This window comes from Chanos chanos, chromosome 10 (genome assembly GCF_902362185.1).
Source record: "Chanos chanos chromosome 10, fChaCha1.1, whole genome shotgun sequence".
NCBI classification, from domain to species: domain Eukaryota; kingdom Metazoa; phylum Chordata; class Actinopteri; order Gonorynchiformes; family Chanidae; genus Chanos; species Chanos chanos.
The window spans coordinates 12317900-12334673 of record NC_044504.1 but is presented as its reverse complement, the minus strand read 5'-3'; the positions used below and the strand labels follow the sequence as shown (position 1 = coordinate 12334673).

General features: G+C 40.2%; 1 protein-coding gene across 1 annotated transcript; it reads left to right on the top strand.

Moving 5' to 3' along the window:
- Positions 1-8101: 8101 nt before the first annotated feature.
- On the top strand, positions 8102-12320 carry iyd (iodotyrosine deiodinase). The gene is made up of 5 exons (XM_030786970.1): positions 8102-8356; positions 9928-10125; positions 11021-11180; positions 11697-11853; positions 12123-12320. Exons 1-5 carry the CDS (start codon positions 8167-8169, stop codon positions 12303-12305), a joined length of 888 nt encoding a protein of 295 aa, XP_030642830.1. The 5' UTR covers positions 8102-8166; the 3' UTR covers positions 12306-12320.
- Positions 12321-16774: the final 4454 nt, after the last annotated feature.

Sequence of the window (16774 nt, the reverse complement as noted above, 5' to 3'; positions counted from 1 at the left end):
CCTCACCATCTCCAAAAAAGCAGGATATTTCAAGAGTTAGGAAAAATTACAGGTCATTATTGTGCAAATTAAATTAGCATAATGTAATCACTTTACAGTACTGTCCTAACAGATCTAAAATGTCATTGTATACTCTATGTCTGAGAGGCAATGTGTCATTTCAGTAGGTTCCTCCCATAATTATTTACTAAAAGCCACACTGTGTCAGGTAGGAAGTACAGTCAGTGGTTGTGGGGAGACAGAGAGCAAGAGGACATTCTTCTGTTCTTAGGGAAGGATCCACTGCAGAACATTCAGTTGACTTCTACAGTAAGGTTCCATAGCTTCCCCACAAATGAAATCCCTGCTCTCACCTTTGTTCAATGACTTTTTGATTATAAATTTTAGATTTCATGTTCACTTAACACAGTAATAGCTCCAAAAAAGCTGCCAAAGAAATCAGGTTAGGCACAGATTGAAACAAAATACAATTATTTATCTATACTTATATGATCACTGTATGAGGAAACACATGACAGTATTATACGCGGTATTAGAGAGAGTGATAGTAGTGTGGGTGATTTAGTACTGATATGATACAATCCAGATAATAACATGGAAACCAGGAGAAAAAAAATATGGTGCTTTTTCTGTTCTATCTCTGTTTTAATCTTCTTGAATGACTGGTTGAATTTGACTGCAGGGTTCTTTGGATGAAGTGAAAGTAAAAGGGAGAGAAAGAGAAACTGTAATCCCTCTGTCTGTTGGCCTATCATTAGACAATACTGATGTGGAGTTTTAGATCTTTTGTCTCTGTGTGTGTGTGTGTGTGTGTGTGTGTGTGTGTGTGTGTGTGTGTGTGAGTGTGTTCAGGCACATTTTGATTCTTCTGTCTGAGAAGACTATTCAGGGTTTAGGCTGATCTTTCATTTTTAGTTTTTGATTGAAAAAAAAGAAGCATTAAAATATGATAAAGTTCTGAGAAGTGTCTTTGAGTATGTAGTATGAAAGTCACTTAATTTTTGCATGTGTTTAAATGGCATGATGGGAAAATTTGTGGCCCAAAAAGTTATTTAAGAAAGTCTGTCTGTTTTTATACCTTTTATCGATACTATTAATATTGAAAAACATGGTTTTCTTTTCTTTAGGATTTTTATTGACTCTATATCTGCATTACTCTTTTTGTTTTTTCTTTTTTTAATATGTTATGCGTGGTCTTTTGAGTTTTTCGTTTTGGTGACAATAAAAACAACACGACTGGACTCTTACTGTCCATAGATATTAACTGTGTTATTTTGTTCTCTGTCTCTCAGTGTATACACACACACACACTCCTGTATATATAATTACACATATAATTTATATGTGTAACCATATAAATGTATCGCACACTAAGGACTAATATGTTTATATTAGCTTTAATCAAAGTTATGAATAATTCAGTATTTATCACTTCATTCATTCCTCCCTCAGTCCACTCGTGTTTCTTCTCCTTTCTCTTGTCCTCTGGGACCGTAAGTAATATCGCCTGGTTCACTATGCTGCCTCTGAAAAGATGACGTTATGCCGTTATTTCTGCTTGAGTAAACCAAATGTACAGAGCAGACACACATCCGCACGCAAACGTCTGTCTTTCATGGGAGACGGACGAGTAGGCCCATTGACATATAAATGGCATCAACAAGATGACATGGCTCAGTGGGTTATTTATTTAAAAATGACACAAGATCGTGATCACATTTGGTGATTATCGTGTTTTACTGACTGTATCAGTAATGGAAAGCCACAGAGATGGCTATTGGAGGGATTGATGGTACATGTTTGTTGCGGCAGTAGATGGTGTCTTCAAGTGAAGCTGTACAAAATTTGCTCCCTTAAACACCCATATACTACCGGTGCTCGAAACGATGAATGTACTGGGGTAGACCCCCTGAGTGTAATCGCGTTGCCTTTAAATCTCCTGACCCACTTTCTCGCCGCGGCGCTAGACCGCGTTCACGAGATGAATAATTATGACTGCAAAATATATCTGAGTAGACATGGGTAGCGACGGGGATGTGCTCTGCCCTCCAGCTCGTGCATCTCCGCACAGCTGGCTTTACCTTCGCTTAAATAAGCGCGCTTTGGATGCGCCTACCGCCCTGGACCACTACTCCGTCCGTAACCCCGTTGTTTCATTACGCTGGTGAGACATATTGGTACAAACAGACAGTAATGCCCATATCAGAAAACTAGGTTTGTTGTTACGACACAGTTTGGATTGTGAATGTATCGCTGTATCAGTGTTAGTCACAGAGTCACGGACAATCAGAACGGGTACACAGAAGTGTTTGAAAATTAGTAAGCCTATATTTTTAAATAGCAAAAAACATCACTATGTGATGAGGTTTATTCATGATTTCGTTAGGGAATAAGCCACTGCGCCCCCCCCAACAAAAGCTTGAATTCGTCACTTTCTGTATCTTTATTTGCTCTTATACTCTCGTCAACTTAATTTCTACTCATTTTTTCCGTTCCGGTGTATGTTTTATTTCTCTCCCGCAGTCAGTCTGCCTCTTTTGCTCTCACTTGCACACCTCCCCCTCTCTTTACCCCTCTTGTTCTTTTATAGAGCTATCATGCTGTCTTTCAGAAGACAAGCTAGAGACGAGGGAACGTGCTTATTGCCGCTGTATTTTCCCCAGTGATAGGTTTTTCACTGCAGCAAAAGCCACCCATGAAGATATTCTCGTGCTGTAATATGATACAGGAATCTCGCAAAGGACAGAAGAACCAATCAAAAGCTTGGCGAATATGAAATATTCATTCATTTGGTCAGTCATTCATGTGGTCTGTAACTCGTGAATTCTTTCGTGTCTTTTTCTAAGGCAAACAACACTGAGAAAAGAAAGAAAGAGAAGATGGAGAGAGACATGGGGATTAGGGAAATAAAAGAGATTTTTTAAAAATGGCAATAGTCAGTGCAGATGTCAAAAAACTCAATATATGAAAGGAGTGCCATGGGCAAGGTCATTCACATGGCTACATCGTCATTATACAGAGAGATACACACACCATCATCATCATCATCATCATCATCATCATCATCATTCTCATCATCATCATCATCATTAGGTGGATCGTCATCATTGTTGTAGTTCTTGCTAGCTTTGCTTACGGCTTTAATTTAGCATCTCTGTGTGATTCATTACTACTGTGTGGTGATAGTGGATATAGTGACTTCTAAAGAGTCGTACCTCACCCCACTTCCTGCTTAGCCCCAATGAAGGGAGGAGCTGTCCTGACCGGGAGTGAATGACAGTGCTTGGAAGCACATGCTGTGTTTTTATTGGTGGTTATGATTTAACTGACTGTCATTAACCTAGTTCTGCTGAGAGACCTCTGGGACTCTAGTGCTCTTCAGGAACACGGTGCAGAACTCTTGGTTTGACATGCTATCACTTGTGTGTGGGTGGGTGTGTGTGTGTATATGTATGGGTGTGTGTATTTGCATTTTAGTTCACTCCAGTTCACAATCATTGCTCTGTCTCCAGAGACATTTGAGTGCCGTTTCAACCGCTGCCATTAGAACTGCTACAGCTACTGTACTCATTCTATATTCTATCCACTTGATGTGTTGCTTTCAGGGATCCAGAGGTTGTTTTCCACCTATTACAGCTACTGCTAAAACTACTACTACTACTACTACTACTACTACTACTTCTATTATTACTGTCCCTACTATCACTACTGGTGCTACAACTATTTATGGTGTTATCATAATTGCTGCCACCGCTACTGATACGTCTGCACCTACCTTTGTCAGTTTTATAACCACTGACAGTGGAAAGCTATTCTCACTGATACTGCGTCATTTTCATTGTCATATATTACACTGTCAGTGCATCCCCAGTTAAACCTTTAGAATCTCTCCACTTCACTTCAGTCTGCCTCAAAAAAACAGAGGTGAATAACAAACAGCTCTGAGCATTTTTCAAACAGTGAGCTAAATGTCAATAGCATACTAATCAGATGAACCTGACTGCTAATCAGGACGTGGTTGGCGCTAAGATCAGACATGGATAGCTGTAGTTATGGGAGCTGCTTTAGTCTTTGACAGTCAGAGCTAATTACCCGGAGTTCATTATGTCTCATATCCCCAGGATTCCAGATTCCGCCCATGTTCTGTACAGAGGCTTGTTAAATAGATCATTGAAGCTGCTGTTCAGTTGATTTGATGGCAGTACCTCACCATATTATTCCAGGCCTCTCACAGCATGTTACTGTGTGTTTGCTGTGTGTCAGATATCACACACTCATAGAAACCTATTCTTTCCATTTCTCTAGAAAGCAGTTGCCTATGTCTTCATTAAACCCTGACTGTGCAACGTAAGAAATATTGTTTCACTCCTTAATCAGAAGAACTGAAGAACTTAGTACAATTATTGTTGATGAATTTTCTTCAAAAAGCCAAATTCATCAGATAAAGAACCAACCAGGATCACTCCTCAGGGAGCTCATATCACAGCTTACACGGTCTTCCTGTTGGAATTGACAGTTTATGTTGTGAAGGTTTCACTTTCTGGAAATATGCCAGTTCTGGTTGCGCTCTGTGCTTCACTCTGTACAAACTAGAGCCGTGTTGCTGACGACGCATCAGCACAGACTGCAGTGCTACACAGTCAGTCTGATTCAACAAACAAGTATGGTTAAACAGTGCAGTGTTAGAGAGAGAGAGAGAGAGAGAGAGAGAGAGAGAGAGAGAGAGAGAGAGATTCCTGTTTTCGGAAATGAATCTTTGTCACATTTTCACTTTCACAGTCCACAAATACTCATCTGTTTTTTTTTCTTTCTTTATTAACACGTCACTTCTGGTCCTCTCTTCACCTCGTCCATATGTATTCTGCTTCTCTTCCTCCATCAGTCTGTGTCTGTTTTCCTGCCAATGATGACTCTGTTTTCCTGACAGAACAGTGATGATGATGCTGATTATATGCATAATTGGTAAGCATGATGAGTTCCAACGGAAGACCAAAGGAAGCAATTTCCTTCCTAAGTCAAGTTTGGTAATCAGCGTTTCATTATTATGCCTTTATAAAACACTGAAGACATTAACTGATTAAATAGCAATAACATTGTCTTTTCATCTAAAGACTTTTTTCATGCTGTTTAAAATGATGGTGAGCTTTACACCATGGTAGCTAACCATCAGTAAATGTACAGTTTACAGTTCATTTGAGCCTGGTTGGAAGTCCAAAAAAGTTTGACTGCCCTTAAAATGACTGCCTCAGCATCAAGCCTAGTGATTGTTATGTACATAAAATGTTATGTATAGGAATGGTCAGAATTCCAGTGTTACTACATTAATACACAAACACACAGACAGTTGGCTATTTTCATTCATCTGCATTGAATAAAAAATGTGAGTTAATGTTTCTGTCAGTTAAGACTGTTAGGGAACATAAACAAATTACAGATCTAGCTACACTTACCAATCATATAGCTTATGTTTTCTAGATCACGGTTATTGAAAACTCGTGCTGTATTATCTTCATATATGTCGTTGAAGTCCAGCATTTCATTAAAATTGACCAAACTCAGAAGGCCCCATTACCATGAATAAATAAATAAATAAATAAATACGAATGAAGGTTAGCAACCCTGCCTCACACAAACAGCCTTCATTTCATCGGATGACAATCACCATTGTCAACAGAGCTGCAGCTGGAACCTCACTGAAAAGTGCTAATGTTAAAAAGTATTGGATTTGCAATGTATGGTAAGATAACCAAACAGACATTTCAAAATCACACTAGCCTGATTTATACTCATTCATTTCTCATTTCCTTTAATCCATTCATTCATAGTTTATAGCAGGGCCTCAATACCTCCAGAGACCAGGGGGAAGGACAGTTGGTCTCATCACCATCATAGTATGTGTGTCACCTTCTCTTCCTGATAATCACCTTCAAAAGCAAAGATTTTATTTGTTCTGAGGCTTTCCTCATTAACTCTCCCCCCCCCCTCTCTCTCACTGTGGTGTGATAAAGTTAAGTGGTTTGCTGCACTGAGATCTGAGATTAGAGGGCATGAAATTGCATGCTGGGCATGGAAGTTTGATGCTGAAATTTGACCAGGCAGAAATTCGTCTCCCTTTTCAGCCATGATTAAGTGTTTTAAATTCAAATCCAATGAGACTGGAATTTAATTGCCAGTAATGACTTTCAAGAATCTGCTGTCTATGTTGGAAGGAAATGTGACCATGGTTAAGTTCAAGGTTGAGTCAGATTGTTGTGGTTAATAAAACTGGGGACTGTCTGATTTGGTATTTTACACTTAATTTTATGCACATCGTATAAATTATTTGAATTAATTAAACACTATCCTCCATTTTGAGTTTATTTTTTAGTGTACAAATGTCTTCCATGACTATCACTTTGACCCTTTTATCTGATTGGCCACTGTTGGTTTTGTTGTTACAGTACTCTTAAGTGACTGGTTCTGGTTCAGAGCCTCTGTTGGCTGATATGATTGGTGATAAATACCAGAGCCCGTAGCAGCTCTGTTTTGATTGGTTCATATCGGTTAAATGATATTCTCAAGGATCAGTGTATTTAGGAGTGACACAACTCACGATGCGGAAGATAATCAGCTCAGACAGCTTAGCCTAATGTAAACGGTGTGTGTGTGTGTGACTCTAGAGTACTGACCAAGACAGGAGTTCACTGCCATCTGTTTCTATCATTTCATCTCTTTAAGGGGAAAAACAGCATAATCTGATGAAAACATAAGGCTAAGTCTTCAAGGCATTATTTAAACATGACCACAAAAAAATCATCATCATAAACAACAACAACAACAATAACAACAACAACAATGACGACAGCAACAACCACAACAATGGCAGCAGCAACAACAACAACAACAACAACAATAACAGCAGAAGAAGAAGGAAGTTTATTTGTAAACACATTCAAAAATGTGTCAGTTATATTATCAGTGAATTTAAATAGTTGGCAATTTGCCACCCTGAATTTTGAGAAGTTTCACACCAAAGGATGACCATAGAAAGTCAGAACAGCTGGGACTGAAGGCCACTGGTGTGGAGACATTACTGTGTTTGTTACATCCACATATTGGAGTGGGTCCACATATTGGAGTAGGCTATATTTAGAGTAAAATATATTGTGATGGCTCTTTTGACCATTTCAGAAGTGCACTCTGAGTCACTCTCCAACTATCATTTGGGCCAGTGTGCCAAGAAAATGTGTCCCAGAAGAACATAAATGAAGACAAAATATAAGATGGTCAAACCATCAAACCAACAAAGGAGGGAAGTGGTATGTCAGGTATGTAAGGTTTGAAGATGAAGTGAAGAGGTGTGTCACTGTTTGACTGTCAGTGTTCTGTCCGTACCGCATCGTCTGAACATCATTCCTTTTTGTCTCTCACACAGACCCAGGAACACGCTATGGTGGCGATCAGAGAGAGGGAGAGAGAGAGAGAGAGAGAGAGAGAGAGAGAGATAGAGAGTGTGTATATTTTGACCTTAGTTTTGTTTTTATGGTGTGTTATCTTTTGAAATACTTGTGAGCCATGACCCTTTGAGTAACGTGCCCAGTTCACAGAAAGACATGAATAATATTGCAGATAAAATGCATGGTTTAATTATTTTAACCCATCCCTTAAACTGGGCTAACATGTCACAGACTAAATCACTGTCCAGATACATTCACCTCACAGACCGATTCACTTGGGTTACTTAATCCAAATGATGTTTGTGCACACACACATTCTGGGTAGAGTCATGGATAGATTTTCATTATATTTGTGTTGAATCTGATTAGATATGCTCGGAGTAGCATTGCGGTTACTCTTCTTTCGTTCTTTTTTATTATTATTATTCTTTATTTATTATGTCCAAACATTCTGTCAACTGGGAGCCTGAGACAAGACACGGAAAACAACAGCGTAATACTAGTTCACGCCACAAACTTGTATTCTACAGAATCTTTGCTTATACTGCCATCTAGTGGAAAAATAGAGTAGCCTTACGGTAACCCTACATATCGTTTTTCTACATTAACTTGGGAGGACCCTGAAAGTTTCGCAAGACTCAACTACACCGAAAGGCGGCTGGAAACGTTACGTTTACGGTGTAACATCCTTTGGAAGATAGTGGACAGGAGTTTGGTGGACTTTGCTGTCATGGCGCTTTTCTCAACTCTTACTCCGGTGATCGTGGCGATTTTGTGTGTGATAATTGTATTTCTTTTCAAAAACTCTAAATGGACAGAGTGTGCCTTAGCGAAGAAGACTGTTCACCTCCCCAAAGAGTCAAAGCCGTGGGTAGATGAAGACCTGCAGGACGACACGGAGATCAACAGCGAAAACACTGGTATTAACAGCTGTAGTGTACAGTTAATTGTATCCCTTATTTTTATTTCGTATTAATTGATTAAATTAAAATAGCTCATGTATTGTATTGTACAATTTCCTTCGTTGTGGGCTAGCCATATACTCCAGAAGTAATACTGCGGTACTGCTGGGTCAGGACTATCAGAGTGAACTGTAAAAAATTATAGCACAAGTGTATTTCGAAAACACTTAACTGCATAGTTTTTTGGGGGTTTTTGTCCTGCACCTTTTAGTAAGATAGTGTAATCACAAGGGTAAAACAGAACACAGTGGCCTAGTTTCTTAAAGAAAGAATAAGAATGCCATCCATAAGGTCTTCAGTTCTAAATACTGTTTTAAACTCCTAGCCAGTATGTCTTTAGCCACTCGCTTGGTTGGGTGTACATGAGTGTACTATTGTCAAGCGACAATATCTAAAGTTGAAAGATATTTTCATTTATTGTGCTGTCCAAAATGCTTACAACTATACAACTTCATAGTGAATAAGTTGGTAATTGCGGTGCCCAAAAGCAAGCGCAGCAATAATCAAATGTGCGAGGAGTTCACTGAGTTTTTTGTAGTCTGTGCTCTTCACGATATGGTTGAGATTTATGATAGTTTTACAGAATAGTCATAAGGTCCCAATCGTGCTTGTGTTATGTCACTTGTAGCCTTAAAATACCTGACCAAACGTAACCCACTCACCATTTTGTTCACCGTTGCACTGAAGTGGTGAGGAGTGCTATACACAGACGGCTCCTACATACTTTGTCGAGGAGTATAGTCCTCAGTGCTTTACCAGCAGCAGAAATTCTCTTAGACAAAACTTTTGAGTTTTAAACACAGTCAAGCGTATAGAAACTCCTCTAGAGGACGATGACAGTTTCGTAAAAACGACCTTATGGTACTTGAACTCTCAGTGGCACGAGAAAGAGTGAGAGGAATGGAGAAAAAGGTCAGTAGGCCTTTGTAAGTTTCTTTGTAAGGAGAATCATAAACCCGCAAGTCGTACATTACAACATGTAATTCCACAGTTTAGGTTGCGATTATCAAGATAATTTTCTTAATCTTTTATAGATCTGCAGATCGAGAGAGAGAGAAAGTAGAGGGGGTGTCAAAGATAGTGGGAGAGAGAGACAGATAATAGTTCTCTTAATTCACAGTCCCAAACATGGAGAATGGATCTGCATTTTACCGATTCTTTAAAATGGAATTGATCCTGTGTGATTATTCTGATAAAGTAGTTTAAATATGAGCATGTTTTAGTCAGTGTGAGACCTGATTTGACCACAGGAGCACTGGATATGCTGTAGCAAAACTTCAGATATTATCCAGCAGGAAAACCAGTCCTGAGTGCCAACTTGATAGGATATTTATATTCTGTTCCAGCATCAATACACTTGATTTGACTTGTCCCCTCATTGCCATACCCCTGACTTGGAGATTCAGGTTGAATAGGGCTGGGTTGGAAACAAGAAGCACAGTCAAATTGATCCATTTTATTAATCCACTGTATAACTGTTCACTGATTTAGCCAGCTCTCATTGGTCAGTGTGTCTGTTTTTCATTTAGAGGATGATGATTGGATACATGATGCGGGGGAGGAGGAACTGCCTCACATTCCCTATGCTCCTCCACGGTACCCTGAACCAGAGATGCTCGAACGCTCTCAGCAGTTCTACTCACTAATGAACCAAAGACGGTCAGTCCGCTTCATCAGCCCTGAGCCTGTACCCAGAGCGGTCATTGAAAATGTCATACGCACTGCAGGTACTGTACTCCTTTAACCTCAGCTGAACCATTGGGACATGTACTGCTTCAACCGCAACTGAACCGTCAGAAAATAGAACCATATCGACCTCTTTTGCAGCAGGCAATTACAGCATAGATTTACATGGCTCCACCTTTCTGAATTGACTGCCCAATGGAGGATTACTGAATAAAGTGAAAGCATCACAGAGCAATAAGAAAAAGAATGAAGATTTGATTTCAACTGCACAGTGCTGTGTTTGAGTGAATTAACTCACATGAATGTAAATGAGTTGCCACGCTTGTTTTGGTAGGTTCAGTGTTGATAATAAGGGTGAATTATCTAAGATTTACAGGAGGTAGCTGTCAGTCATGTGGAGGCTTCGTACCCTGCCCTGATTGACTGATTGATTTACATGCTGCAGGAGTGGAAAAAGAAAGAGAGTTTGACAGAAGTGTTCTGGATCAAGTTCTTTAGGTTATCACTTTAGTTTGTGTTTTAGTATCACTTTACTTAATGCAGTGTTAGAGCATTGCTATATCTTGAACTTGGTCCTGATGTAAGTCAAGACACCATACCCCAGTGAATGTGTTTCAGGACTGAGAAGAAAACTCTTTTTACCTTTTACTTGAATATCATAGGTATGCAGCGAGATGCCAGATGATTTGTATTATATAACATCTGGCTAAAGATGAGCTAGAGAAAAATGAGTCTAATTTCATAATTTCAGTTCCAAAGCATAATTATATTATCATGGACTTCACTTTGTATTCCTAAAAACTGTGCATTTTTGTATCTGTGTGTGCCTGTGCGCGTGTGTGTGCGCGTGTGGGTGTGTGTGCATGTGCGTGCGTGTGCGTTTGTGTGTGTGTATGTGTATGTGTATGTTTATGTTTGTGTGTTTGTGTGTGTCAGGCACAGCTCCAAGCGGAGCCCACACTGAGCCGTGGACATTTGTAGTTGTGGCTGATGCCGACACCAAACACAGGATAAGAGAGATTGTGGAGGAAGAGGAGGAGATAAACTACAAGCAGAGAATGGGAGACAAGTGGGTCAACGACCTGCAGAGACTCAGGTAGGGTCAAAAGTGTGTGTGTGTGTGTGTACACATTTTGCTACTGTTTTATCTGTGAGCTTACCGTGGTCAAAGTCCCATAATGCGTTGTTTTGCAACTGCAGTCCTGGGAATCAGTTTGATGATCCAGCTGTAATTTTGTGTAGTGTAATATTGATAGCCCAGCTGTGACACTCATGATTCTGCAAGTCAAGGCTACGGCAATTAGTTGAATCAAGTGTATTGATGCTGGAAAAGATTATAAATATCCTATTAAGTTGGCACCTAGGACTGGATTTCCTGCTGGATCATATCTGAAGTTTTGCTACAGCATATCCAGTGCTCCTGTGGTCAAATCAGGTCTCACACTGACTAAAACATGCTCATATTTAAACTACTTTATCAGAATAATCACACAGGATCAATTCCATTTTAAAGAATCACTTAAACACAGTGATTCTCCATGTCTGGGACCATGAATTAAAAGAACTATTCTCTCTCTCTCTCTCTCCCTCTCTCTCTCTCTTTCTTTCTCAGGACTAACTGGGTGAAAGAGTATCTGGATGTGGCTCCTTATCTGATTCTGATCTTTAAGCAGACGTACGGTGTGCTGCCAAATGGGAAAAAGAAAACTCATTATTATAACGAAATTAGTGTATCAATCTCCTGTGGAATACTTCTGTCAGCTCTACAGGTGCCGACATCTCACACACGCACACACACTCAAACACACACACACACACACACAACACACACACACACACACACACACCACACACACACACACTCAAACACACACACTCAAACACACACACACACACACACACACACACACCACACACACACACACACACACACTGAAACACTTAAACACTTGAATACACACACTGGCTGACATGACAGTAGAGTAGTCATTTTGAGCTGAGTTTGACAAACAGGTGAATTGTATTGGTTCCTCTTCAGAATGTGGGTCTGGTCACCGTGACATCTACTCCTCTGAACTGTGGCCCTCAACTCAGAGCCCTCCTCCGGAGGCCAGCCAACGAGAAACTGCTCCTGCTACTTCCTGTCGGTTACCCTTCGAACGATGCCACCGTCCCTGACCTGAATCGCAAGGACCTCAATGACATCATGGTGTTTGTGTAACATCTGGCATGACTGCGTTACTGTTTTAAGCCCATCTTAAAGCTCTCGATTGTATTTGTTTTGTGGGGAGTGATTCTCTATGAAAGGCAGCATATGAAAGAAAGGGAGGCAGCAGGAGAGAGACCTGAGCGGATGAGACATTATGAGAGAAGAATTTTGTTGTGAGGCCTGGGAAGTTCAACCATAACATTCATGAACAAAAGCCATTTGTAAAACCAGAGAAACAAACAAACAAGCAAGCAAGCAAAAAAATGACGAGGCTGTTACTGCCCCCTTCAGACTGACTTTCCCAACTCAGAGTCAGTGTATGACCAACTTATGTACCTTCAGACTGACTTTCCCAACTCAGAGTCAGTGTATGACCAACTTATGTACCTTCAGACTGACTTTCTCAGCTCAGAGTCAGTGTATGACCAACTTATGTACCTTCAGACTGACTTTCCCAGCTCAGAGTCAGTGTATGACCGACTTATGTACCTTCAGACTGACTTTCCCAACTCAGAGTCAGTGTATGACCAACTTATGTACCTTCAGACTGACTTTCTCAGCTCAGAGTCAGTGTATGACCAACTTATGTACCTTCAGACTGACTTTCCCAGCTCAGAGTCAGTGTATGACCAACTTATGTACCTTCAAACTGACTTTCCCAGCTCAGAGTCAGTGTATGACCAACTTATGTACCTTCAGACTGACTTTCCCAGCTCAGAGTCAGTGTATGACCAACTTATGTACCTTCAAACTGACTTTCCCAACTCAGAGTCAGTGTATGACCAACTTATGTACCTTCAGACTGACTTTCTCAGCTCAGAGTCAGTGTATGACCAACTTATGTACCTTCAGACTGACTTTCCCAACTCAGAGTCAGTGTATGACCAACTTATGTACCTTCAAACTGACTCTCCCAGCTCAGAGTCAGTGTATGACCAACTTATGTACCTTCAAACTGACTTTCCCAGCTCAGAGTCAGTGTATGACAGACGTATGTACCTTCAAACTGACTCTCCCAGCTCAGAGTCAGTGTATGACTGACTTATGTACCTTCAAACTGACTTTCCCAGCTCAGAGTCAGTGTATGACTGACGTATGTACCTTCAAACTGGCTTTCCCAACTCAGAGTCAGTGTATGACTGACTTATGTACCTTCAAACTGACTTTCTCAGCTCAGAATCAATGTATGACAGACTTGAACAGACTTTATGAAGGTATAGCACCTCCCACAGAAACCAACCCTATGACCCTAAAATAAAACAACTAAAACAACTAAAAGGACTGTTTGGAGCATGGAAGTTACAACTAAACTAAACAAACTAAATCATTTCCATTCAGAATAAACAGAAAATAGTCTCAAGAAGCACAGATGAAGATACTGGACAAAGATCTCCTTATGAGAAAGGTTGTTGGGTTATGTCCCCAGCTCATTGCGGATGTGTCAGTGAGTAAAGGCTTTAAACCAAGGACAGCCCTCTTAGACCCATAATGCAGACAGTTATAACTGTACATTTCTGTGGTAACAGCATGAGCTAAATGAACAGGATTGTAATTCTCTGTGACAGTTAGGCCCGGGGAGCCTAGAAATACCATGGAGATACACTTGTCTCACATATATTATGGACATTGTGAGTTTGAGAGCATATGTAATAGAGAATCTGTGAAAATGAATAAAAAACCTCAAACAGGTATAACAGTCTGGGTGGTTTTTTTTCTTTACCAGAGACAGTGATAAATGTTGACAGTTAAAGAATGGTTTAGGCCAGCGTTTCTTAAACTATGACGTGCAGATCCGAGACAGGAAACTGCCGGTTTGCAAAACCCCCCACCGTGCCAGTCAAATTATGCTCGGTGCTTCTGTCACTCGCCAGGTGAAAACAGTCCAGTCCGCGGACCAGAGTTTGAGAAACGCTGGTTTAGGCCTTCACTTGGCCTTCAAAGAACTTCAGACTGTTTTTCATTTGACGGGTGTGTTATTTATTTATTTATTTATTTAAATCAGATCACATAATGAATATATACAGTTAATGTGTAACATAGCTCACATTAGACAACACACAGTCCTGGGAAGTGCTGCAGTTACAAGTACTGGTGTGTGTCTGTGAGTACCACACAAAACAAAGGTAGAGGACCCAAAGACCCAAAACAAACTGAGAAATCGTCCACATGCAACATTGTCCTATAAAGATTATCTTAACCAAAGGTGATATTAAGATTGAAATGTTTGCTACCAGTAAAAACATTTATGTGAGGTAACCCGTATGTGTTCAGAGACATTGTAAGACAATGCACTTCCAGGAAAAGTCACTAGGGGGAGTTAAAGACTGTGAGGATGACTGGACTGACTGATCTCAGGTAATCTTACCCACTGCTATTTCCATACAGACTAATGACCACTCTCTGAAAATGTTCAGATTCCAAACAAATTCACAGATTTGGTCTGGGACAGTCCGGATTTGAAGAATAAAAAACAAAATGTGTAGTAAGTTGCACAAGTTGGTTGAATTCTGTGAATCTGACTGATAAGTGCTTTATGTTATAGATCTCTTGCACTTTGTCACAACTCTGTTAAAACTGACTGAATGAATTATGAATAACCCAAACATTATTTAGAAACTTCTCTTCTTTTTCAGTTATTCACCAAAAGGACTTTTTGCCCTTACTCCCACCCGCTTACTACATTACTACATTACGACTAGAAATAGTGTTTCTAATTTCTTTCTTTCTTTCTTTCTTTCTTTCTTTCTTTCTTTCTTTCTTTTTCTTTCTTTCTTTCTTTCTTTCTTTTTTGCGGATGGCCTTCATTTGTCTAGTAAGGATAGTTAATAATGGTCAATGAGGCGTAGTCCTGTACAGTCCATTGTCCAAAACTGTGCCTTAAAATGTCTCTATCTTCTCTCTGTCACTGACCTGGAACCTTTCATACTCTCCAGATAGATACAATGGAGACACCATCCACGCTCCATCACTCACCTGTCTGCTCCACTGTACGCCTCACCAACTCCACATCCCAACTCCAACCTTCGTACAAGCTCACCTCTTCACCAAAGAGAGTGTGTAGATGTCAGCAGAGTTCATGCACCATTAACCTGACCTGAACACATACACACTGACTCACACAAAATGGGCTGTGATTGTATGAGCCATTTTTATTATCTAACACTTAGAGCAGAATAACTAAAAGTGTGGAATTAACACATAAACAATATGTATAATTAACTGTGCATTAGACATGGTCTGGGGAGCACACCGAGTGTTTTTGTTAACCCAATTCATCTTCATTAGATGTGCTTGTTTTCTGACATGTAGAGTTTTGAGGGTTTTGTTTTTCTGGGATCTGTCAGAAGAGTCCCACTCCTTCACAAACTTGGCACAATAAAAAGCAATAACCTTCATAATGAAGTAATAATAACAATAACATTGACATGGAACATCTGTGTTCTGCTCGCTTTCATGTCTGTGGGCATAACACAGCGTAGATGAAGATGATGACGATGATGATGATGATGTTGATGAGCTTTGTGTACCTTTTGCCTGAGCCATGGAAAAAAAATCAAAGTGCCGCTGACAGGAGACGAGACAACAGGAGAGTGGGCGAGAAAGAGTAAAAACAGAGAGAGGCAAAGAAAGACAAAAGAGAGTGAGAGAGGGTGAGTGAGTGGGAGAGAGAGAGAGAGAGAGAGAGAGAGAGAGAGAGAGAGAGAGAGAAATATGTGTGTGAGAGAGAGAATGAATAAATGTTTGATAAAAGAATTTCCCTCAGGGTCAGTATTGTAATTGTATGCAGAAACAGACACATCTGTGTGCACCCACAGGTCTCGAAGTTTCGAACACAAACTCAGACACACACACACACACAATCTCTCTCTCTCTCTCTCTCTCTCTCTCTCTCTCTCTCTCTCTCACTCTCTCTCTCTCTCGTCAGGTTGTAGACAGAAACTGTCATTCTTTCAGTAGCTGTTCACTTTAAGTCAGTTAACAGAATACAAACAGAGACAGAGAGCAGCAGGTACTTTTCCTCCAGTCTGTCATTTCTGTGAAGAAGGGTGGGCTGCAGCCCCAGTCTCACACATAACCATTTACACACGCGCGCACGCACACATTCACACACACACACACACACACACACACACACACACACACACACACAGACACACAGACACACAAACACATTTTCAACAGGACGCTCAGAAGTGATGACACACACACAGACACACACAAAAACACGTACACAGACACACACACACACACACACAAAGTTACCAGGTTTGTTACTGTGATAGTCAGTAGCTATATTTCTATTGAATATGATTTTATATTTGATGATGCATGTTTGTCTTCTCTTTGCCACTCTTAGAGTAAAATCAAGTAGTTCAGTGGGAAAACTTTATTTAGTCCACTCAGTTAGAGAATCATTTCAACAGGGCCAGGCTAAAACAAGCACTTGAAGTACAAAATGAAGGGATGGGTGGATTGGTTTT